The sequence below is a fragment of the Lontra canadensis genome, unplaced genomic scaffold, assembly GCF_010015895.1.
Source record: "Lontra canadensis isolate GAN:19392208 unplaced genomic scaffold, GSC_riverotter_1.0 scaffold8, whole genome shotgun sequence".
NCBI lineage: Eukaryota > Metazoa > Chordata > Mammalia > Carnivora > Mustelidae > Lontra > Lontra canadensis.
The window spans coordinates 20,104,111-20,130,108 of NW_022631002.1; the positions used below are offsets into that span (position 1 = coordinate 20,104,111).

General features: G+C 43.8%; 1 protein-coding gene across 1 annotated transcript in view; it reads left to right on the forward strand.

Moving 5' to 3' along the window:
• CDH11 (cadherin 11) overlaps positions 1 to 25,998 on the forward strand; it is a 148,366-nt gene that overhangs the window by 78,954 nt on the left and 43,414 nt on the right. Inside the window, exon 3 of the mRNA XM_032854311.1 lies at positions 22,875 to 23,275. Within this exon, the coding sequence (XP_032710202.1) occupies positions 23,048 to 23,275 (228 nt within the window). The 5' untranslated portion in view covers positions 22,875 to 23,047. The remainder of the gene's footprint in view (positions 1 to 22,874; positions 23,276 to 25,998) is intronic.

The following is a 25,998-nucleotide window of genomic DNA, read 5'->3' on the forward strand; positions in this document are numbered from 1 at the left end:
CGTATCCCTGTTTGGCAATGACTGGAGGCTTCCACTCACGAGTCCGGAAAGGAAGCCCATCTGCCGAGATGGGTTTGTTGGCAGAGCACGTCCTGCAGCAGGGCTGGCTTGGCCAAGGCGAGTCTCCTTTCTAAGCATCAGCTTCCTTATTTGTAAACTGAGGTGAGGACGAAAGGCTTGACTTTGGGGTTTTTCCGTTGAAGATCTATGAACGACAATAATTGAGCACAGGTGAATCCAAGAAAAAATAAAGGGCAAGTTGGTTGATGTTAAGCTATGTTTATTGGCTTTTCAGGAAAAACAGCCCATTGCAAAATAGCAGCCTTGGAGACAACTATCACCCTCTCCAGCCGTGAGCCTTGATGAAGGTTCCTAACTGTGGGTGCTCCCGGCCAAGGCTAGGCTCTGCCATGACATTTCAGGGAGCCTGGCAGAGGCCGCATCCTGTAATGAATGCAGCAGCAGACAAGCGAGGGTCTGAGCTCAGGATTCAGGGGTGGCTGAATTCTTCTATGTCAAAGTCACGTTGTTCACGGATCAAGGATTGAAGAGGAGAAACGTGGAAAAGGGAAGACGCCTACTGTGTGCCGGCGCGTCTTTGTGTCATTTAATCCCACCACTTTGCCTTGTGCAGGGGAGCATTTTATCTCCATTTTTCAAATGAGAAAACAGAGCCCGAGAAAGATTGAATAATTTGCCTGATGCCTCACAGCTGGTAAGTGGCACGAGGAAAGGGAAATTGAATTAATACTTCAAATCTAAAACGGAGCTTCTAGGCTGTCACCGCAGGCCCTGCCTCCACCTGAACGAGCAGGTCTGCTCTCCACGGGATGGGCCAAGTTGCAGGCCACGGGGGCAGCCCCTGAGCCTGCCCCCCGCCCCACAATGGGCCGAAAGCTAAGGCCACGGGATACCGTGTGTCAGCGTTTTCTCTTTCACCCAAAATTTTTACAAAAAGCATCACCATCTGCCCGGCCTTCTTCTTTGCGGCCCTGTCTTCCCATCTCAAATTCAAATTTTTCCTAGTTGTTTTGGGCAGAGGTGCGTGATGGATGTTCGCAGAGTGAGACCTAAGCATCCCAGTGGTCCCTCTTCCCTTCATAGTTAAGTGCCAGACCCGACCTGTGGCTCTGTCTTCACCCAGGATGCCTCTGGAGCTGTTTTTGGGAGGTGGGGGTGGGGGGGGTTGCCTGTGATTTGAATCATTTTAGAAATGGCAAGAGTATATCTGGGGAGACTATTGGAAGCTTGTCAAATATACCCAGAGACAAGATGGGTGTGAGGAGATGATGCCACCAAACGTGGGTTTGTGGCTCGAATGAGTTGGAGCTGAAGTTCTCTTGGAACTCAGAAGCTTCTCCTTCAGGAGTTTTGGATGCAGGGGTTCAGGTGTTTGCAGCAGAATCAAATCTCCTTAATTGCAAACCACAGTTCCTCGGAGCGGGGAGCATAGGTAACGTACAAGCAGGTGCAGTAATAGATCCAACGCCTCCGTGAGTCCCGAGCGGAAGGAAGCCAAGCCTTGCATCAAGTACACATTGCATTTCTAACCTGGGGCAAGCCTGGGTGAAAGTCAAGAGGCTCTGGGAGCAGTGAAAAAACAAAACAAAACTCCATAGCCTTTTTTTTTTTTTCTCCAAGAGAAATGTTGTACTCATGAGGCAGGACACCTTCAAATTAAATTATTAAAAGTTAAACCTCTGAGACCGGATGGTCAGCAGGTCTCACGAGTTGTTTGACCTTGAGCGAGTGACGTCTCACAGCCTTGGTGTCTTCATCTCTAACCCCACTGGGCTGTGTTCCTGATTAGCTAAATAAAGCCAGCAGAGCAGAGTGCTCGGCTCGGTGCTGAGCAAGGAATAAGCAGATAGGACCTGGGAGCTACCCCCATCGTGGGCTGCTGTTAATCAGCTATGTCCTTCTGAAGGCAAAGCATCTGACTGGAGGCTGAATTGGGGTTGATTTTGGAGCTGTCCACTCCCTGTTGAAAACTGTGTTCCCCACCAGGGAATATTTTTTTTTCCTTTCCTGGGGTAGGGTTTTCAGGCTAAGCTCTCCTCTCAAGACTGCAGCCTTCAGGTGCACTAGCATCTCCGAACATTAAAGAGTATGACTTATTCCTTCATTCCCCATCAATAAAATGAGGGTAATAATAACCCTTACCTCTGTGGGCTGATGTGTAAAATGAGCTAATGTTTGTGAAAGCCCTTTGTAAATTACAAAGGGCGATAAAGTATGAATTATTATTGTGATTGCTCTATTCCAGGCAATTCATAAACAATGCAGAAAATTAAGGATGCGTACTACTGGCATTCAAAAAGCATTTATTCCTTTTTAAGTATATAGCTATAAACTATCAGCAGATGGGTTTGACAATACAGTCTTCAATCCGATTTAAATATTGGTAACCGCCCACTGAGAGTGACTTTCTAGCAGGGACAGTGCAGAGGCACCATGATTAGCTCTAACAGCTCTGGTCCCACCAGGCTCAGGTACCAAAAGTGGATGCCCTTTGTGACTTTGCCCTGAGTTACCAAAGGTCTTCTGACCCTCACTTCCCTCTTGTGTAAAATAGAGATACTAATACCTGCCTCACTGCGTTGTGCTGAACAGTCAGTAAGATACTGACCACGAAGCCTTGGATGTATTACCTAGCGAAGGGGACCTGGAAACTTCCTAATTGTAGTCCCCTTGCCCCTCTGATGAACAGAGGTTCTCTCTTGCCCCTTAGGCCCCTCGTTGAAATGCTAATCAGGGTTAGAGCCCCTGCCCTCAGCTGGGTTCCCCGCAGGCTCCCTGAGATCACTGCCACCTCACTTAGCTCAGCAGCCCACCTCCCAGTGCCTTACTGGCCTGCTGACCTTCAGGCCTTCAAGGTCAGCTCTGACAGGGCCAGATCTCTGTAGATTCCAGTGCCTGCTCTTGATAACCATCTGTGTGGTGGGGGGTGCATGGGGCCGGGGAAGACCGTGTCTTAAAGCCAGTGTGAACACCCAGGCCATGTCCGTCCAATGCTACGGGGCCTGTCTGGCCTCTAAGGACCTTATGTTACCTGCCGACTCCACTCAGACAGTCAGATACAGCCCTGTCCACATTGTTTCAGCGACAACCAGAGAAATGTAAAATTTACCTTGACACTATTCAGTTCTAGAGGCCAAGGTTTTGAAGCTGATCATAGTAACAGGTAGTATTTATTGACTACTCGCTATTCGCCACACACGGTGTCCAGCTCATCACATTTCTTGTGATGAGCTGGAATCACAAGAATCCGCACAACAAGGCAAGGAGGAGTGTGCTGTATTAGTACCACCATTTTTCAGATGAAGCCACAAGAGGAGGAAGAGACAAGGTTAGCTTTCAACCCAGGGTTCCTGGTGGCGCCAGTGGGACGAGCTTGCTGGGAAAAGTGTCCTGGAAGCAGGGTGTCAGGGAGGAACAGAGAAATCACCCAGTTCAGAATGCACTGTGCCTTTCCCCACCCATGTTAGTGTCCTGGGGCTGCCAGAGGAACAGACGGCCACAAACTAGGTGGCTTAAACAACAGAAATTTATTGAATCGCAATTCTGGAGGCCAGAAGTCCCCAAATCAAGGTGTGGGCAGAGTCAACCTGTTCTGAGGGCTGAGAGGGAGAATCTGTGTCCTGCATTCCTTCTAGCTTCCGATAGCCTCCACCATTCCTTGGCTTATAAATGGTGCCCCCGCCCCGTGTCCAAATTCCCCTGTTTGTAAGGACACCAGTGAGACTGAAGTAGAGCCCAGCCTAATGACTTCATCTTAACTTCGTCATTTGCAAAAAACGTACTTCTAAAAAAGAACCCTTTCACGGGGACTGGAGTTAGGACTTCAGCATCTTTTGGGGAGACATCATTCGATGATAATCCTATCCCAGCTCTGCTTCCCACATGCCCAATATCACACCACCTGCTGAAGATAAGGTTATGGGCGGCACACACATGATCCCCATTGTCACGGAGCTTTGGTGATATTCTCCTGCAGAGTTTCTACCACGAGCCCCTCTGGTACTGCGGCAAAACCTCTTATTGGCAATTCCAAATGGCTCATCTGAGGGGACAAGAGAAGGTAGCTTCATCGCTCTGAGTAAATCTAAAGACAGTGTAATTAGAGACCAAAAGTCATCTTTGATTAACTTTATTTGCATGTGCACATCTCTAATTCATCCACTGCTTTGCAAAGTGACGTGGGATTTCTTGAAGTCTAAACTGTTTGTTCATTCTATTTTTTCCTAGTTTACTGGTGGGTGTCATCCTAGGCCTCCCAGACCAAGTGCTGCAAGCAGGGTGATTTTAGCAGGGTGCGCCACGCCTTAGATGAAAGAACGATTCGCCTGTGCTCTGTTTAATTAAGCCTCACTTAATGGGCAAACGTTTTCTTTAACAAGCTTGCTGTCACCTCTTCCGTTATTTAAGGCAGTTCACATCAGGGGGAAAAAAGAGAGAGAAAGGAAAAAATTTCTCATTTGCTTGAACGCGATTGGTCTAAGGAAAAATGGGGCTGTCGAGAAGGTGCCTAATTGCCACTGTGATCGCGCACTTATTCTCTATTTAGTCTCAGGCTTCTTATTGAAACGCTAATCAGGGTTAGGTCTCACCTCTTGATGAATGATTTTGTAAAAACTTGATATTCCTCCGCTTAGCTGGGAACGTCTGCGTGCAAGTGTAATGCCACTCCGACTGAATGGGGAGATAACTAATGCCCTTAATTTTGCAAAGATGGCTCTGATTTGGTACATACAGTGCAGATCAGGGGAAATCAGAATGAAATTAATTTCCTTCTTTGCATAGACACCACCTCGGTTATCTCGGGAGCAACTTTGCCTTCGCCGTTGTCGCTGGGGATGATTTGGAGAACGCTTGGCATGTGTGCGTGGGCTTATTTCCTATAGCTGGGGTCAAATCTAGGTTATGCCATTATATCTGATGTCAGAGCGTGAGGGCTTAAATTCTCTGATTTTGTTTCATTCGTCAAGTAGTAGGAGACATTACACGAGACCATGGTAGGGAGTATCGTTCTTGCTCATGTTCTCACGTTATAGGTACACAGTGTTTTTTCCTTTCTCTTTATTCCCTGCCCCTTCCCCACCTTCTTTATTCCCTGCCCCTCCCCCACCCACCGGCCCTTGAAAGTGGGACACAGGTTGTTGTTTGGGGGTTCTTCTCCCCCTGCCCCCCGCCCCCCACACAGCAGTCACGCCCTCATTCTGAATCTGAGTCTTGGGCTGCTTCTCGGTTCTAAGGCTTCACACATCCTGATGGAAAACGAATGACTGAAGCAGATAGCCACTCATTTGGGCAGCTGCGGACATGTGGCAATTTCCACACGGAGTGGCAACTGAGTCACTACTGACTTTCCCGACTTTGCAGGCAGCCGGGCAGGTGTGAATCCAAGCACTGGCTGGACAGTGAATGTTATTATTCATTATTATGTAAGTGTTGTTTGTTGTGTGTGTACACGCGGTCTACACAAGGAACCCTGCCTACATGTCCTGCCCCACCATTTCCTCTTTCTTGAGTGGTTTCTGCACTTTTACTGTCTCAAATTCCTGTTGTTACATGAACACAGACTCTGATTTCTTGTCTGAGAGGCTGGCTGCTGTCGCTCCCATTGGCTCGATTGCTGTTCTTACACTGGGCACATCTCATCGGTTCTTACACATCCCTTCACGGCTTCATTCAGGTTTATCAAGTACGTCTTGTCTTCCCTGAGCATCCACGTCCCTGGACCCTGTTTTAGGTGAGTCTCCACTGAGCTCTTTCAGCAGCTCATACCCACATCAAAGCACCTTTCATGACATGTTTACTATTTTCTGGGCTGCCTCCCAGCCTGCCACCCACCGTGACACTCCGAGAGTTGTGAGCACCGTGGCGGCGTCTTCCTGCCATTGCCTCTTCTTGGCTCAGTATCGGCTTCCCACCTCATGCTCTGGGCGTGTTTGGTGGATGCATTTTTACCACTTTTTCTTTGCGTGCATGTGAACAAACATCCATGAGAGCTGCATTCTTGAAAGCTGCTGCTGTGGTACGTGCTCCTAATATAAATGATCCTGACCCCAAGATTCGGGTATTGGTTGTTTTCTGAGAACTAGTGTCAACTCAGGATGAAAGAGAACATTATTCCTAATTCCTCGATCAATTAGTAATGCAGATAATCCTCTCATCCCTAGGCCTTTTACATGGTAGGTCATCTGTCAATATCCGATGGCGTATTCCATCTTCTCCGGGGAAATCAAAGATCCTTCTTTGGTTCTCTCTGACCTCAGTTATACTGATGTTAAGAGTTTCCAAACTGTCAACATTTCCCCAAATGTGATCTCTTCTGCCCAGTGATGTTGTTTTCCTGAGGACGAGGCAAGAGCATTCTCAGTTCGCATAGAAGATATTTGGAGAAGATTCTGGGATTTTAGAAAAAAATGACTTGAGGCTTGGAGATTGGCTTGCCTCATCTAGTTTTTAATTTTTACGAATGACTTTCCACTTTATCAGACAAACACACGACTTCCAGTTAAATGTGGATTTCAGATTTTTAAAATAATAATCATTTTAGTATAAGCGTGTCCCTCCAAATTCTATGGAACATAATTTTACTGAGAATGAGTGCTGTTTATCTGAGATGCAAATTTAATTGGGTGCCCTGTATTTTTATTCGTTAGATCTGGCACCTCTGGGTCCCACAAAAGTAAATGACGTGGCCATTATGATTTAATAGACTTGACATTGTGGGAATGATAGGGTTTGAAACACACAGACTTTCTGAGTCTCAAATGAGTATTCAGTCCTAAGTCATACTGATTAGGAGTGGAAATTGTTCTACTTTAGTGCAAAGGGCTTTTTGCAAGCTTGAGATGATTATTCCTAGAAATCCATCTCATCTCAGCAAAGCAAGCATTGGTTCAACATGGGGTACAACTCAAGAGAAATGAGCCATATGAAGACAGCTTTCAGGAAACTTGCAAAGACGACTCTTGTCACTTTATTGCACCACAAGCCTGACTGTAAATGCCAGGTGAGTTCCCATGAAGGCTAGGTTCTCTCTCTCTTTTTGTTGTATAGGATATCAAGAAAGCGACCAAGGACCTGTTTTGAGGAGATTTAAAGCCACACGATGGTATAAAGGCACACAATTTAAAGTATCCATTAGTTAGCATTCATGATGTCCACTTACCTTCAATATAAACTTTCAATTCCCCATAGAACTAAGGAACTGATGGAACGTTCTTTAGCCAGGTATAAGTGAAATAATTTTCACTATTCTACTATAATCTGAATTTCTCCTTTTTCTTATGATTTTCTTTTCCAAAACGGCTTCACTGGGGGAAAAAAAAAATCACATCTTTATTACATTTTGCAGGGAAAAAAAATGTCTTTTTATGCACACATTTCAATATCTGCACCAAGTTTGTGATTTGTAATTATTTGAAGAAGGCTTTCCTTCTCTTAAATATTCCTAATGAAACGTCTTTTTGTTGTTGTTTGGGGTTTTTTTGGTCTTTTTTTTTTTCTTATGACTCCAGAAACATTTTTTTCCCGGCTTTTGATTTGGGTCCTATTGGTGTTTCACTTTGAATTTTCCCCAAGTGATGGCTCTATCCCCTCCTTCTGCCAAAAACCCTCTACTTTGCTTACTTTATGGTGGCATCACTTTTTAGTTTGAGAAGTCATTCCGTTTTTTGTGTGGGAACACAGTCACCATGACACAACCCTGCTTATCATTTAAACCTTTGCTTCTCAGCAGTAAAATCTTCATGTTGACCCAGGCCCTGTAGGAGCCCATGTATAAACTAGGAAAAGACTGACATAAGAAAAGGATATAGATTATATATCAACCAAAGGTTGGCTCAGTTCCCTCTGAACAGGACAAAGCAGGATTTGGTGGCACCTTACCAAGAGTCAGCCCTAAGTTCTGTTGGAACATCTCCGCTGTGGAGTGAGGAAGGGAAGGGAGGTGCGGCATAAGCATGTGTGAGTGTGTTGGAGGTTGTGTAGTTAGAACAGCTCCAAAGCAGTAGAAACTATTAAGAGTCCTTGATCTGGGTTGGTGCAAAGAGAGTCCGTCTGGATAAGGAGCACAGTCACTGACAAAGATAACATAGATAGAGGCAGGAGGCAAGATCATATACTGTCTCCTCTGTCCAGATAGAAGTGGTACCTCAAGCAGGAGGTAAACATGCTAGAGTCAGGGGCAGACCCCAGGGAGAAAATTCTGGCATGGTTTTGGTGGAACCTCAGAACCCTTGGCAGTCCAGTTGGGATTCTCAGCAAAGTCTCCGGGAAGATGAGATGGAGAATGTTGTACGAAATGAGATATAAAGTTGGCTTCAGAGGAGGGTTGGGGTGGAAGCTATGGTACTTTCCTCCCATTTCTACTGTGCAGAAATCTACCCATCTTCTATCCAGATCTAGATCCCTTCTCCTTTGTGAAGTGGCCACGCAATTCTGAGTATATCTTGACACCTCTTCATTTTCTAGTTATCATTGATTTTAACGAGCTAACTTAATCTGGATCTGTTAATTAATTTCTGAGTGTGTCCATTTGTCAGATCAGCTAGCTTTCAAATTTGGAATCTCCCTCTGACCCCTTCCTTGTGAGTGCTGGCTAGGCTTGATTAGATTACTGGATTTTAGATCCAAAAATGTCTACGTGTGATATAGATGGAGGATTGGAACTAAGACCTTGGGGGTGCACAGGGCCCATGACTGGGATACCCAATATCATGGTTGTATTAAGAAGCAGGAACAGGTTCTGATCCAGGAGACCAAGCCATATTTCTGTGGCCTCGTGGGCCATCATCCTTGAGATGCAAGGGTGGGCATTTCCATCACGGATGTCTTGCCAAAAAGGCAGTAAGTCCTTGATGGCAAAGTTCATGATGGAGCAATTGTTTTATTGTTCCTTGTTCATCTGCTCCTTGGTTAAGTGAGGCAGTTGTGATCTAAAGGTCTTTCCCTTACTGAGTGATTCTAGAGAGCGCTTTCTCCAATGGTACCACAGATTGCGAATTTGCCCTTCCAGTAAAATCCTTTTGGAAAGAGGTACTTAGCTGATCCGTGTAAGATGACTGAGAGCAATGGCAAAACTTAACCCTGGCTGCACATGCTTTCCTTATGGAGACGAGCCGGCCTGGGGAAAGGTCCAGTTGGACTGAATCACACTGGTGCTCTATAAACTGATTAAAGTTTTATATTACTTTGCTTGTTTATGTAATTCTATAAACATAAAAATGAACAAAAACAAGCTAGTGTCACCTCCTTTCCTGTTGAAAACAGGACTGAAAACTGGATTGAGTCTCCTTCGCAGTGCTGGTATTGAATTGACCAGCAGCGTGTGTCGTGGTTGGGTGACAGCCGCTCTTCCTGTCACAGAGCAATTCTGGGCCTCACTTTCATGCCCTCGGATGAAATATTGACATGTGGGACTTGTCTCTGCCACCATGTAACTCCTCCTTCCCTGAGCGACATACCCACTCTTTCTAACAACCATTAGCTCATGAGATCTCACAGAGCTACCTCATGTTGAGCTGGCTCCTTTGTTAGAAGATATTTATTGTTTGGCTGCCTTCCCATGGTTCCCTGCACCATTTGCCTTTTATTAATCATTAGCACCTCCTTTGGAGGCTGAGGCAGTGAAGGATGCAGAGGAAAATTTTGTTCTCTTGTGGAAAACATTATGAGGGAAACTTTTGAAAATCATGCTTCATTCATTCGAGGACTATTTGGAAGAGTGTGGCAAGGCTGGGGAGATCAGGGGTGAAGGCAAATCCTCGAAGGAAACATCAGAGGAGTTGGTGATGGTTGATCCTTGGGTGAAACACCCACTTCCTAAAACTCCCAGTACTTATGTGTTTCTTGTGGGCAAAGAACATGTTTCACTAAATTCATAGCATTTAAGTACTGCAGAAAATCCTAGGCTCCACAAATATTTTTTAAATGGTTGCTGTGTGGAATAAAATCTAGCTGAGTTCTGACTATCCACACTCTCCCACAAAAAAAAAAAAAAAAAAAGACCTCCATAGGAAAATTACAGAGAAGTTCAACATAAAGGCAGATAGGCAGGGCCTTCCAAATGGATCATATATGGCTTCAAGCCCCCTTTTCAGGGCGAACTGGTCATAGGAACTAAAGTGAGTGCTCTGAAAGTGAAGTGCCCCCGGCCATTGTTTCCTTATCTGGACAATGGACATGATGACACAAAACTCCAGAGGATGCTGGGGGGGAACAGATCATAAAGAAAGCATGGGAAGCACTTGGCACAGTGCCTGCCACACATTAGGCGTTCAGGTATGCCCTCCCCCAACAAGCAGAGGCTGAGAGGAGAATGGGTGCTTTGCCAGGATGGCCTCCTGGAACTTCTCCAGCCAGGAAAGCCCATGCCATCTCATGTGACCTGTTCCTGGCGGCTCTGACCACACTTCCCATACTGTTCCATTCCTGTCCCCTATTCCAGATCATTGAAAGACCCCATATCTGCAGAGGGCCTTCTGGCCTGGATCCCTATAGGGTCTGGGACTCTAGTCTATTTTCACAGCTTTTCTTGTTGAATCGGCCGTCCCTCCTCTCGCCACCACACACACCGTCCCTCAGCTGAGGAGCTACATCCGGGATCCGCATCCTCACAAGTCAGCATCACAGAATCCTTTTAGGTCCAGAAGCCAACAGAGAGGGTACCCAGGTGCAAGAAAGGAACCCATTTGCAGCATCTGACAGAGTTTGTATCCCCATCAGAGAAAAGGAATGTAATCACATTTCCTTCCTGGAATGTTAAGAGGTCATTTGCGTTTATCTACAACTACATTACTAAAGTCTAAAAGCCAAGCTTGAAAAATGACCCAAAGAAATGGAAGTTGCCGCTCCTGTCGGCGTTTCATCGTCTCCCTCCTCACCTGGACAGTGGATGTTATGTTTTTACAAAGAGCTTCCCTACCTATTATCTCTTTCCACCCTTCCATTAACTTGAGAGCCAGGGAGGTCAGGCATCTTTCTACTATTTTTGTCATAAGAGAAAACAGACTCAGGGAGGTGAAGTGAGTTGTCCGTTGTCAGTGGCCCCACGGTTCCCTGAGCTGCACAATCCCCCCAACCCAGGAGATCATGGGCGCTGAAGCAGGAATTTCTTAACCCGCTGATGGGCTGAAACAGTGAGTCTGTTAGGTATCAAGGTCTCAGAAGTGGTTTCTTTTCTTCATTTGTTTTTTTGAATGCGGCCGAACTGCTTTTCTAGGACACATTTTGCTTAATCTGGCTGGGCTTCTGTTTGCTGGGGGATATGGGGCCAGGAGGTTTAGCAGGCCCTGCCTGTTGCAGCCCCTTTCCTCTTAATTTTTGGGGGCATTCTGCTGGTTGTCTTTGAAGAGCCATCTGTCCTATCCAGCCCTTGGTTTCACCGATAAGAAAACAGAATTCTAGACCACAGGACATTGCACAGTGAGTTTGTGGCTGACCTTGGAATGCCTAGTGCAGTGTTCTTCGTATACCTTCATTCGCTCAACAGACCAGGTGATGATGTTTTAGAGACTAAGACCAACACAGACTAATAGAACTCTTTTCTATGACAGAAATGACCACTGAACCCTTGACATGGGACTAGTATATTGAGGCAGTAAATTTTTAATTTTATTTCATTTAAATTAATTTAAATTTTTAAAAACCACATGTGTCTAGGTTGCCACCATACTGGATGGATAGTGTAGCTCTAGACCAGTGGTTCTCACCTTAAATGTATACCACAACCACCTGAGGAATTTAAAAAATGGCGATTCCTGGTTTTCAATTATTTTGCTTGGTGTTAAATAAGGCCTGGCAATGGGATTTTTAAGACTCTTCAGCTACATCTACTATGCAGTCAAGTTCTAGGGACACTAGTCTAAATGTTAAGCTTCATAAAGGACTGAGGCCCTGTCAGCTATATGCATAATTATACTCCGTGCTGAGGAGTCAGGTATGTTCCAAATCTTAGAGAACTTCATATATCTTGGGGAAGAGGAAGGCATAATCAAGAACAAAAGATATTAGAAGTGCCCTTATTAAATTGCTTAAAAGGCCAATATTGTCCAAAGGAGTGGAAATGGTCACTTCTCCCTGGGCAAGATGGTAATGATTTTGGTAATGAATTATAAATAAGATACATATTTTTTTTTCCAGAAATGCATTTATAGTAGTAGATGTTTCTGCCAGGCAAGTCAAAACTCACGTCTGTAATTCACCATAGGATTAACCTGGGATTATGGAAAATCTAATTAAGTGAACCGTATTATCTGAGACCCACAAAAGACACTTAACGTTGCCTTTGAAAGTCCTGTCTGCCTGAAAGTGCTCAGCATATGCTTCAGAAAATGCTCTGCACATGTACAAGGCACTTGACTGGTTTGCTGTATCCCATTACTTTTCTTTTATGCTCAACTTTTTTAAAAATCCCATTACTTTTGATAAATGATGTTAATACATCCGAAAAGACAGAATCGGGCTTCAAAGATTGGATTATTTGAAACTACAATGAGATCATTATGAGGCTATTGTTGGTGTCTGCTTTCTAAAAATCAGGGGAGGTGAGAAAATCTGTGGCATATGTAGAGAGACCCCCCCCAAAATAAATAAATAAATGTGGCAGTTTACTCTACTCTTAGCACGATAGCATGGTTTGGGGAGGTACGTTAGAAAGAGACCTCCAGAAGCCCACCCACACTCTGGTCAGAGTCAAGCTTCCAGTAATTGAAAGCAGCTTGACTTTCAGCATTCCTCACTTCTGTTCGGAGGCTGATTACCCTGGTCGGATGCATGCGGACCGCCGTGGCCTTCGGTCACAGGCTGGAGGTCGCAGAATTCTGAAGTCTCGGTAGTGGTGATTTGAGGCACTCTCTCCCCTTGTTTTAGTAATTATTTCAGAAAAACCACATCAAGCCCTTGTCAGTTATTAAGACCACCTTGGGATAATTCCTCCTCTTCTTGTTTATACTTAAAAAAAAAAAAAAAAAAATTCTTTGTGGAAGTGGTTCCCTGCAGATTCTGGCGATAATATGCAGATAGTTTTCCTTCTTCCGGTTCTCCACTGACAGTCCTTAAAGAGAGCTCCCAGGTCCTTATCTATGAATACCTTTTCCCTTATAGAATATGGACGGTTGTTTCCATAGAAGTCATTGGAAAGGGAGGACTGCTTTTAACTCCGGGTTTGGGGAGCAAGAGGGCAGGGTAGATGCTGTATAAATTATCTTCCGCTCCACGCTTTCTCTTTCATGTTTCCTCTACAGAGTGAGGGCTTTAGGTTTTGTGCACTTTGTTTTTGTTATTTTTTTCCTATTTTGCACAAGTTGCTTGTCATTTCTGTATCTCTTTCCCTATTTGTCCACTGAAGAAAGAACAAGAGTGGAAGGTCCAAGGGAGGGTTTCATGCAGTTCTGAGACTCTAGCCATGAATAATGCAGCAGAACGCCCAAACTGGAAACAGAAATGCTAACACAGATAATACCTACTCTTGGAAGAACTCAGAAAGTTAGCTCTATCCTGACACTTTTCACGGGAGCCTCAGTCCATTGGCTTCACAAGCTTTAACCCACTTAAAACGAAAGGCATGTGCTTTATCCCCAAACCAACCCCTCTCCTCCTGAGGCCAGGAGCAGCAGCGCCATCTTCAGACTACGGCCTCATGCTCTGCCCTTCTTGCGTTGTCCACTTCCCTAGGCCCTCCACATCTGCATGGTTTCCAGAAGGGCACCTTTACCTCTACCAGAGGCTTATATTTCCTATTCAGAGCCATGTTATCTCTCTCCCTGAGTGAGTGTAATGAATCCAGGAAGTCTCTGTTGACCACATCCCCTTCTCTTCAGATATGCTAGAATCCTCTACTGTGCTGTCCTAAATGGTAGCCAGTAGCCATGTAAGGCTATCGAGCTTTTGAAATGTGGCTAGTCCAAACAGAGATGTGCTGTAAGTTTAAAATACGCACTGGGTTTTGAGGTCTTAGGACCAAAACCAAAACCAAAACAAAAAACAAAAAAACTGGTGTGTGTGTGTGTGTGTGTGTGTGTGTGTGTGTGTTTGTGTGTATATGTGTAATATCTCCATAATCCATTTATTTATTACATATTAAACCGATACCATTGGGGGCATACTGAATTAAATAAAAAATATTGTTAAAATAAATGTACCCATTCTTTAAAACTTTAAAAAACGTGGCATCTAGATTTGGCTCGGGTCATGATCTCAGGGTCTGGGATCGAGCCCCGTCGAGCCCTGTATCGGGCTCTCTGCTCAGCCGGGAGCCTGCTTCCCCTCACTCTCTCTGCCCGCCTCGCTGCCTACTTGTGATCTCTGTCTGTCAAATAAATAATTTTTTTTTTTAATGTGGCATCTAGATAGAACTATACATGCAACTCCCATTATATTTCTATTGGAAAATACTGGTCTGCTTTATTTCATTTCCCTCATTTACTTGTGTTGTATGTAACAATTCCTGTTCTAAATATTATTTTGTTTAGCTCCTCCCGATGGACAGCCTCTCAGAGCCTTCCGTTAGGCTTGCACATTATTGCATGTGGTATGTGTATGGTATGTCATATCCCTGTATCCAGGAATTATAGTACATGTTTATGCATTCTTGTTGAAGGAACAAAACTCCTCATTTATCCTCTTGATCACCTGCAGTGTGCCAGACCATGTCAAGTTCATACAAGGTTCTCTCCATGTGTCATCTCCTTTCACTTTAACTCTCCCTCTGAGAGTGCTTCTCTTGTTTTCACATTTTCAACATGGCAGCATGGAGATTCTTGGAGGCCGAGTCATACACTTAAGGAATAAGCCCTAGTTCTTGAGCTCTAGCGCTCTAACCCCTCTGACTGTTGAGCCCATGCTGTTAACAATTGTGTCAGAACTCCCAGTTCTCATGCCACTTTCTCCCGTATACCTCTGACAGCTTGGATTCCATCAATCTCTAGATCAGAGTTTGTAGTGGATTCCCATTGCCCATTGGGTATGTTCTGATTCCTAAAGTTGGGACTCAAAGCCTGTCACATTAACAGGGGTCTGCATTGCCTGGTCCCAGAGAACGCCACTGCCATTATATCTGATGGAAGTGCAGCCTCCTGGTGTGCATGGAGCAGTCCTGCCAGCTAGGACCCAGACTTTTTAAATTAGGTGCAGCCTCCATCTAGGGAAGGTTGCTCTGTCTCAACACAGCATAGGCTCACAGGCTCCGGTAGACATGGAAGCCCTTGATAGGCTTGATAGGCTATTGTTAGCCTCCCATTTTATGGGAAGGTGAAAGTCTCAGGAAGAAGAATTTTTTTCTAAGGTTACATAACTGTTCAATGACAGAATCTTTGCTAGAACACAGGTGGCTTGACTTTTGTTGTGAAAGTCTCCCTATGGATCCAGTGTTTCTTGGATATTCAGAAATGAAGAAGGCATTTTCTATGTATGAACAAATGATCTCCACAGCTAGAGTACTTCGTCCTTTATCAGAAGAACCACCAAACATTTTCCTATTGATTATTGTAGTTTACTAGGTTTGCTGTCTTGAGGGTAAAAGAAAGCATTCAAGTTGGCTCACTTATAGGAGACTTATTGTCATTTGATGTATGGAAACTGAGAAGCAGGAGATCAGTATGGTGGGCCCCATGGAGACAGCAGGTGGAGGGCAGTCCTTCATTGCCAAGATTTTCAGAGAACCAGGCCATGTGTCGTGCTGTTTACCTGGCTTGGGGACAGAGGCCATGTTTGTTTCTATTTGGTTACTAACTGGCTTGCTCACAACCTTGATTTCACCGAATCTTTGGCCATGGAGGATGACTACTCCATCCCCCAGGCAGCCCATCACATTCCTGTTTCAGTTCCCCCGCTCATGGAAACACGGTTCCTGTTTTCTTTCATTCAAGTTCCCAAGTGGATCTTATGCACTCAGCTTGTCCTTATGAGCCCGATGACACAGTTTAAAACAATCACTGATCAATTTAAGGTTTGGTTATTGCTGAACTAGATGCAGTTCAGTCAGCCGTGGTTCAAGATGAGAATGGAAACTTCACATGGTGGAGATTGCAGAGATGATAGGTGTTCACTTGGAGGAAGCAGGAGTGGACAAGGACCAGAGAGGACTGGAATGATATGGTACACATTCATCTGCAGAGATGTGCTCCCCATTTCCTCAGTGCTGTGTACAAAAGTCCTGCTTGCACTGATCCCATTATCCCATTATTCATCTGCTTAGAAGACTGTCTCACCGTTGTTGGAGTACAGTCTGTACAGATCAGAGATACACAGCAGTCTGTGTATCCCTGGGGTGCAACCCAGGTCTGGCACTGTGAAAAGTTATTGCTGAATGAAGGAACTGCAAATGAAGAAAGCTTTATAGATATTTACTGCTCTGAGACAAAGGGAAATTTACATACAGGCCTCTGATACCACAAATGAAGTTACATCATGTTGAGCATCTGTTTATCATTGCCATTTGTGCCCTAATTTTCCCTCAGGTATTTTAGCTCATGCAAAAAAAAAAAAAAAAAAAAAAAAAAAAAATTGAAAATAAATCTTTCTCTTTTCACGCATTCATATACAGTGTTTATTCACAGTCTGAGATGACACAGCTGACATTATTTCCTGTATGTGCTGATATATTTTATTCATCTTAATGATTAACATTTTAAAATATTACAGTGAGAAAAAGACTGTCTTAAGGATTGAGTAGAGCACAAAAAAATAAGTTCTTCATTGCACATGTTGTATTTAATCATCTTATTAATGGAAGTTTACTTAATTATTTGAAGAGATAAGTAAATAATCATGGAATGATTCTACATGTTTGGGGTCTGGGAACTGAAGTTGGATTCCAGTGACACTTTGTGGCCAATGAGAGCCTGAAAACATAGAGGCTGATTTTACATACTTGAAAAATAAATGAAATTCATATCTAACAAAGATTATTTTCAATATCGAATACAATTTTGCAGCTGAGATGATCCTCGAAGATGGATCATGCCCTCTCCTTATATCGAAGATGAGGGGAACATGGGCTCCCAGAGTTTGGGAGTCAGGTAAAGGAAAAGCATGGGTTCTGTTGACACATAAACTTGAATTTGAATAGCAGCCTCGCTAGTGATTTAGGATGTACCCTTGGGTGATTTACTCAACCATTCTGAGCCTCACTTTCCCTGTAGATAAAATCTGGGTGATATTTACATACAAGTTGGGGTAAAGATACAATTAAATAATAGGTACCAAGCCCTGAGTATACTGCCCACCACTAGAAAGATCAAGCACTGGGTCAAGGATAATCTCTACCATCAATACCTAAGGTCATGTAGCTTGTAAGTGACAGGACCAGGATTTGGACACAGGTCTGCCCAACAGGAGGCAGTGAATGATCTTTTCACTTTCAAAGCTGACACTCACGTGGTTCTCTATTTCTCTAGAAGAAGGGAATCAGACTTACATTGCAGCAGTTTTAAAATTTCCACTCACCCTAGAGAACGTTATGGTCACTGATAAGGGGCCCTATTTGCTACATATTTTGACATTTGAATTTAGTATCAGAGCTGGAACAACAATGACCCTTTTGCAGTCTTGCCTGTGTGTTTTGCACCTGAGCAGAAGTGATTATTACCCCAAGCTTATGCTTTGCTCCAAAGTGTAGAAATCAGGGAAGAAGAAATATGATTCAAAGTTCTTATAATACTTCCTCTTCCCCTTCTCTGTGATTTCCACAGACATGGCATAATTCCTGTGATTTGATTTGAAACTAGAAACCAGCTCAGTGCTGAGTGATGAGATCTGAAAGAGGAATAAAATATGCTTGAATTAATTTGCATAATAGAATCCGATTGGTTACAAAGCTGTGTTTGTTGAAGTGGAGAGCAGAGCCCCCGAGCTCCCCCACAAGGGGACACTGCACATGCAGAATGTGGAGTTTCGAGTTCTGGTGCGGGCCTCGATAATATTCTTAATGTAATGATAACCTGTCTTTAACTGTAAATTAGCTCCCTGGAAATGAAAAGAACAGGTCAGTCTGTCTGATCCTTCCAGCTCTGTGGGGAGGAGAAAGCTGAAAAACCAAAGCCACTTGCTTTCTGCTAAGCTCTTTCCTCTTTCTTTCTCTACCCGATAACAATTTCCAGCAGGAGTCCAAATATACTTAAACACCCGTATATGTCATTTTCTTTTACGGAGACAAAAGCAGGCACAGCAAGAGGGTTTTATGCTCAAGGCGCAATAGCTTATGACGGGCTATCTGCTCTCAAGATAGAGGGGCGAGCCTTCCACTTAGAGCTGGTGGTTTTGCAAATCCATTTTCCTGTCATGTTATTACTCCTGTGACTTTCAACAACATTTATTTTTCCTTCCAAGCAATATGCTCCCACTGTAAAATAAAGTCCACCTATATGTTTTAGTGGAACCCCAACGCTTAGACATCCTGGCATACCGCTAGAAAGTGCTTTAATGGAAGGATTGTTTGAGAGTTGCCTCGGGGGGTTTTATTGAAACCAATTAGAACATTGATATATTTCTCTAATTATGACCAATGTCAAGGTCTTCTTAGGAGGGCTGCCTCCTATTAATTTTCATGTGTGTTCCCTGCAAACTCTTTACTGTTGAAAACATCAATCAGATTTCTAGATTTTAGAAACATTTCTTTAAAAAAAAAGAAAAAGAATCTTTCTGAACACATTTTTGAAACATATACATTTAGAAATTCTGAAGCAGGGCGTTTAAAAATAAAAAGCGAAGATTAACTTTTGTGTCATGTGTTGTTTAAAGGCCTGGTTGTACTGTGCTGTGGAAGGACTGATGTAATCACTTCCTGTTCATCTTCCCTTCGGTCTCTGCTATAAAATGTTTTATCCTCTTTCTGGTTTGGTTTTTAGTATTTTAGTCACCATCAGTGCCACTAAAACTTAAATCGCTATCATTTTAAGACTGTTACGTGTGCATCAGGATGTGTGTCTATATTAGTTCTACAGTCTTCTCTTAGAAAGGCAATATGGCACAGCGCTGTAGGGGAGGAGGATAGAGGTCTTGGAGCCAAATATCTAGGGTTCATGTCCCAGATCTTCCACTTGCTGGGTCTGTAACCATGGACGAGTTATTTAATCTCGTTATGCCTCAGACTGCTTACCTATAAAATGGGAATAGCAATAATACTACTTGTGTAGGGTTATTGTGAAAATTGGATGACTCACCTCATGGAAAGCATTTAGAAGAGTATTAGGCAGATCATAACCATGGATGAATTTTAACTATTATTACTATTTTTACCAGTCATATTATTATATACCAAGTTCTAATGTTGGTTTACTTCAGGTGCCTTCTAGGTTACAATACCCATATCATAGTAACCATATCATTCCTTATGAACTCAGGCAGAAACAAATGTCAGGAGTTGGTATTGTTCACTGATTAAGAACACAGACACCAGAGCCAGATGGCATGGGTTCAAATTTCAGCTCTGCGATTTCCCAGAAGCATAGCTTTGCACAAATTGCTTCATTTATCTGGGCCCCAGCTTCTTCAACCTTTATAATAAGAATATTGATAGTACCTAGTCCTGTTTGTTATAGAAATAAATAGCTGAATTACTATTTGTAAAGTTATTGGAAGAGTAGTTAGAAAAAGCTTTTGCTAAGTGAATTTTCATTCTGAAAGTAATTTTTTAAAATGATGTCTTAAAATTCATCTTATACATACCTGAGGCTAATCATTAAAGTAACATTACATATTACATGTAGTTGTATAAATACTTTCAAATAATGGGTCCAGTGAGTTCCTTTTAAAAGCAAGTTGGTTTGCTATTTCCAAGAAAAGAGAATAGATAATTTCATCTTTTCAATAATGGTTTCATTGTTTTTTGGGTCATGTGGAAACTCTTAAATTCATTAGTATCAAGCTAGAATTTTTTATCAAGGGAAAAAAGTTGTCATCTAGTTTTAACACTTCTGGTGTCAGAAATAATTGTGCTTTACAGCAAAATGGCAGCCAGAAGAAAGAGGTGCAGAAATATGAACTTTAATTAAACCCTTTCTTTCAAATACACTTCACAGTTTATATGCAAGAATAATTTATCACCATGTGAATGAACACTTAATACTTGGCATGGTGTAAAATGGGCAGGGATCTTGTCACACCATATGGTCTTTGCTGTTTCTTCTTCTTGAGATACTTTGGTGGCAGTATCAAGTTTGCACTTGAAGTATGGGGTTCAAATAATACATTCAACTTTTACTGATGGCTTGCTTTCAAAAGCTCAGCATTGGACCTATAATCATGTGTAACATATAATCCCAATCATAAAGATGCATCCAGTTTAGTAAAGAGATGGTGTATGAATCAGAATAAATCCCCAACAGCTTCTCACTGGAGTTCCAACCATCAATATGAAGCTGGGAGCCATTTGTAGAACATGTCACCCAATGGCTTCATTTTGGAGAGAATGTACCAATACAGAAATGACGAGGTCCCATGACAAGCTATTGGCAGATTCTTGACCATATATCTCACTTCCTGACTTAAGCCGAGGGATCTTCCTGTTGCTTCACATTGACTCATTTTAGGATCTGACTCCTCCTGGGGTCCCCCTCTGTGTTTTTTTCACACAATCAGTTTGGATAGCAGGAAACAGCATTTCATGTATTATTAGCATCCCCGAGTCTGAGGATGAAGCTATTCAATGATGATCCCATCTGTTTAATCTCTCTCTTTTCTACACAGTCTTTTCCATACCCTGAGATGTCTGTCTACACCAAATATTGGACTCCCTATTCCTTGAAAAGAGACTAACATCAAAGAGTGTACTGGGGGCAGTGATGGACACCTGAACTTATCTGCACATTTGTGGCCTCCCTAGACACATTTTGCCATATGACAAAGGAAGCAGAAAGGGTTGGGTTGATGAAGTCAAAGGCCATCAGAAGGGAAAATGTTCTGCTCCAACAGATTAGAATTTCACCAAGTCTAGACTACTAGACCAGATGGCTCTGGCGTCTCCATGTAACTCTTACTCCTCACTTCCAGAAAAGTGCCTTTTCTGGGCATCTCCATCTGTAAGGCCAAAGCACCTCCTTCTACTGAGTGAGACCTGAGGGCTTGAATTGTGGTACTCTAGGAAGAGAGGAAGAAACTCAGACTGTGCCCATGCAGCCTTATATGCGTGCAGCAATTCTTGTCATCCCCGTAGCTCAGATGAAAGCAAACCTAGAGGCTCAGAATGCCTGACTGGTGGGCCTAACATCACCTGTATTATAAGATATAGAAGCATTGTTCCAACCCAGGTCTCTCTGATCTCCAAATCTAGGTACATTCCACTATGCCAAGATTCATACTCCTTCCTTTATGTTCGCCTCCCCCCACCATCACTACATTCATACTAGATAGCTAGGAATTAAATGATTTTGTTTTCTGCAATGCTCAAGAAGCTCAGCAGTTTCATTTAGACTCACCAGTGCTGAATTGAAGTGTCATCGTCAGTATCAGAATGTTATGCTCCACGTCCAGCACTCTTCTGAGCTGTCTCCTGTTGGTAGTGGGCATGGTAATGGGGATTGCCGGGTTCTGGGAGCTAGACATCCAGCTGGAGTCTGGGTGGCACACCAAGAGAAAAGCATAATAGTTCAGAAGAAATTGCAGGGTGCTAAGAGAGGGGAACAAGTAAGGGAAGTTCCATAGGGGATAATTAAGTTTCCAGCAGCAGCAAGACTAAGTTTAGTGAAGAAGTCCAGGAACCCAAGGCAGAAATTAAAGACCAGAGTAACTGTAGGCTAGAAACCTACAAGGCACATGGAAGGCCCATCCTTATACTGATGAGTAGCTGAGCCATGGCTGGGAGCCAGGAACAAGACCTTTGGATCAGTTGGTGGGGTATGCTCTTTTATTTTGCATTTCACGGTTGGAAAAAGCTTGTAAAGTTTCTGTTTTAAGACTGCCAGGTTAAGGAGCTATCTTCAGGTTCTTGGGTGGGCCTTTGATCAAACAAGAGCCAATGGGATTATTCATTAAGTCACAGCATAGCATTCACTGAACCACCATGAGGACTTGGTCTGTTATTTCACTGACAAGTGTTTTAGTGAGCATGAGTGTTTTCTCGGGATCTGTCCCAGCCTCCTTTCTCTGGCAGGGTCCATTGCTGCTTTTCTCCTCCTTACACCATCCAGTCATGCTTAGCAGTGTGGGGATGTGCTGTGCATTATGAGGACCTTTGGGCTTTGGAGCATGCTGTTCCCTCTGCATGGTCATCCCATCCATTCCCTTCTGATCACAGTAACTCTGACTTTAGGCTGCAGCACAGCCATCCCACATTCAGGGAGTCTCCCATAACTGTCCCCTCTCTCTTCTCTGTCCTCCCTTAATCCCCATCAGTTAGATGTTCTTCTCCTGGATGCCTGTAATGCCCTAAGTTCCTCTAGGGATGGAAACGTACCCTAGTACAGGTATGATCAATAACGATAACTGATAAATATGGAGAACTTGCTGTGTACAAGACACTGTACTAAGGGATTTAGAGGAATTAATCATTTAATCCCTGTGTCGACATTTCAGTGAGCGTGATTAGCATCCCCATTTTGTAGAAGAGCAAGCTGAGCTCAAGGAGCTGTTGTCTTACCCCAAACCCCTAGTAAGGGCGTCAGTCAGGGGTAAAGCGGACACTGAGACCTTGGAGCTGGATTCCACAGCACACACAGCGCACACGTTCATCCTCCTATAGACCTCGAGGGTCATCTTTGTGTAAGAGTTTATCCCACCAGCGACACCTGAAGTTGCGAGAGCAGGGACAATTTCTTGCTCAGCCCGCCCCCTGCTTCCCCAGCTGTGGTCCACTCTTTCATGGAGTGGGGTTGAAATGAATTGGAGATGTAGCCTGCGGCTAATCTGACCTTTCTCTCTTCCCGCAGAAGCCGACTGGGGAAGTGGGCAGCACTGACGTGATGTACTCAGTGAGCAGAGACATTCCATTCCAAGAAAGGTCTGTGTGACGCGTCCGGGAGGCCGCCATTGGCCAGGCCCGCCACGGGGTTGCTGAGAGGGGTGACAGCCGCATTCTCCTGTGCCTACCACGTAACCAAAAATGAAGGAGCACTACTGTTTACAAGCCGCCCTGGTGTGCCTGGGCGTGCTGTGCCACAGCCAGGCCCTCACCACCGAGCGGCGGGGCCACCTGCGACCCTCGTTCCATGGGCACCATGAGAAGGGCAAGGAGGGGCAGGTGCTGCAGCGCTCCAAGCGAGGCTGGGTCTGGAACCAGTTCTTCGTGATCGAGGAGTACACCGGGCCTGACCCCGTGCTCGTGGGCAGGGTAAGGCCGCTGCTCTGCAGTGCTTATTTCTCCCTCTCACCAGTCCAGCAGGAGGGTCTGGCCAAGCACGAAAATTCCTGGGGGGAGGGGGCACTAATGACCTTCTATAAGAACCATGAAATCATTGTTCAAACATATTTCAGCCTTTCCGCCCCCATTCATAGACTTATCCATATTAAGAACACTTCTGTTTTCCACTTAATATACCATTAAACTCCATTTTTAATGGCTGTGCAGTAGTCCACTGATTTGAAACCATTATTTATTTACCCATTCTCCAATGGAGGGCATTTGGCTGACCACACCCTACCTCCAAGGTGGACGCCCCTTCCTTGTGCTCTCAGAACCCGCCCTGCTCTTTGTGAGAGCTTTCCTTTCTGAATTACACGGATCTGTTTGCCTGTCTCTCTCCCTTGACCCGACCAGCGTCATTCTGTGTCCTGAGGTCCTGGTACTAAGCCCAGTTTTGGGGAGGCCTTGGTCAATATTTGATGAAACGGATGTGTCTTAAGAATGGGTGGGATTTTATGCGCTTTAGCTCAGGGATGGCAACACCCAGTTAGGATAATCTGAGTGTCCTCCCAGTATTTAAGACTGCATTCTCCGTGTACCCCCTCCAAAAAGGTGCAAAGGGTAGGCATTCTGAAATACCTTAAAAAATATATTGCCCGTTATCACTTATTTTTAAACGTGCAGCCATCTTTCAGAGGATAATGGTGTTAACGACAAGGAGATAGGTGTTCATCTGCATAAGAATGAAAGCCTGCTGTGCTCTGGGGAAGAGCTAGGCCAATGGTAACCTGGATAAAGTATTCCGGTCTTGAAAGCATTCAGAGACTAGTGGAAAAGACACACCTACCTAAGCGATTAAAATACACACACACACACACACACACACACACATTCACAGAGAACAGGATAACGAAGAAATTCAACAGAAATTATTACACATTTACATGGGAATGTTTGGGAAGGATGGAGGAAAGTCATAGAGAACATGTTAATGACCTGTGACTTGAAAGAGGACTTGGAGTTATCCCGTGAAGGGGGCAAAGGCCAAGGGTAGATCTGAGGCGAGCTAATTTCTAAGCCTCCTATATTCCAAGGAATTATTTCAGTTGTTCTTTAACATGAGAACAGCAATGCATATTTATGTAATTGACATATTTGGAAGAGGTTCATATTAGCATCTCAATAACGTTGTTCCGGGTTGGGAAAGTGCCTTTTCAACGCCAAACATACCGAAAGAATTTCATTCATGTATACCCAAAATGGAAAGATTATACCCAAAATAGAAGTCGTCTGGGGGAAATGGGAACCCAGGGAAATAGTTGGCATGTGAATTCCCTACATGAGGAGATGGGCTCTGTGCCCAGAGAGGAAGACGAGTCTTCAGTCATGGCGGGGGCCGTTGCAGCCTGAACAACATGGGGAGCTGTGCGTCAATTGTTCTGAGGATATAGAACCTCCCTGCCTTGGGGACTATCTCAGTGGGGAACAGTGTGTGTGTGTTAGGGTGCGGGACTGAGAAGAGACAGGACCTGGAGAACCCTTTCCTTATCTCCGTGGAGCAAGCGGTTGACATGCCCACTAATAGGGGAACATAGGGCAAAACATGGAGAAAAGTAAGCAGTGAATGATATTTATATATAAATATAAATTTATATATATATAAATTGGGATTTTATATATATAGAAAGGCAATTAGGATTCAGTGCAAGATGTCAGATTGGATGGGGGAAGAAGACAAAAGGGGATTGAGTGCAAGATGTCAGATTGGATGGGGGAAGAAGACAAAAGGGGCTGGATCCTGTGGATCTTCCTTTTGAGATACTGTGGATATATAGTTCCCTGAGAACAGAGGGAGTAGACTCGATGACCTTTGATTTGATGACATTCAAGGTTGAGTGCTTTACGCAGCTCTGAAAAAGCAGATTTTGGCAGGCAATGGACTTTCAGATTTCTTGCAGGAAACACAGTCTGTGTCATGCTGTGCTCTGCAGAGGGGGAAGCCATCAGTCTTTGGCATTAGGAATTGGCTATGTATGCCTCGGCAACTGGATCCCCTGATAGGATTGAATGGTTTCCCAAACTGCTTTTTGTGTGGAACCTAATAAATATCATTGTCAGTTGTATAGGTCATCTTTGTTGGAGAGAGAAAAAGGAGAAATTTATATCCAACTTACAAATCTGAAAACAAAGTAGAGGAAAAATAATGAGCACTATGGTTTTACATTTTTTTTTTTCTTTCAGTTATTTGGTTGATCATGAACTAGAATCTGTAATTCTCAAGAAACTTGGCCAAACTCACATGTAATCCATGAAAGCCCCTGGAAACTTCCCTTCTAGACACTCCTATTAAAATAAGCATTGATTTCCTTGTTTCTCATTCACAAGACCAAGCCCCTAACTTATGCCAGGTCTGAGGCAGAGAAAAGAAACAAATAACAGACTGTGGGGGTTGGGGAGGAAGCCAGGGGAACAGCGTCAGGGATCGTGCCCTCACTGTGGAAATTATATGAAGATTGGGGCAATTCTGTTCATCCTTTGGGGGTCACTCAATAGCTTCATATTTTACTCACAATTATTCACGAGAAATGCAGTAACCATCATTTCATGACAATACGTAGCTGGTTATGAATAACAAGTTCTGAAAGAAGTTTTATTTTTTTCTTTTAATTTTCCTGAGACACACTGTGAACTAAAATCAAAATGGTCTTCCT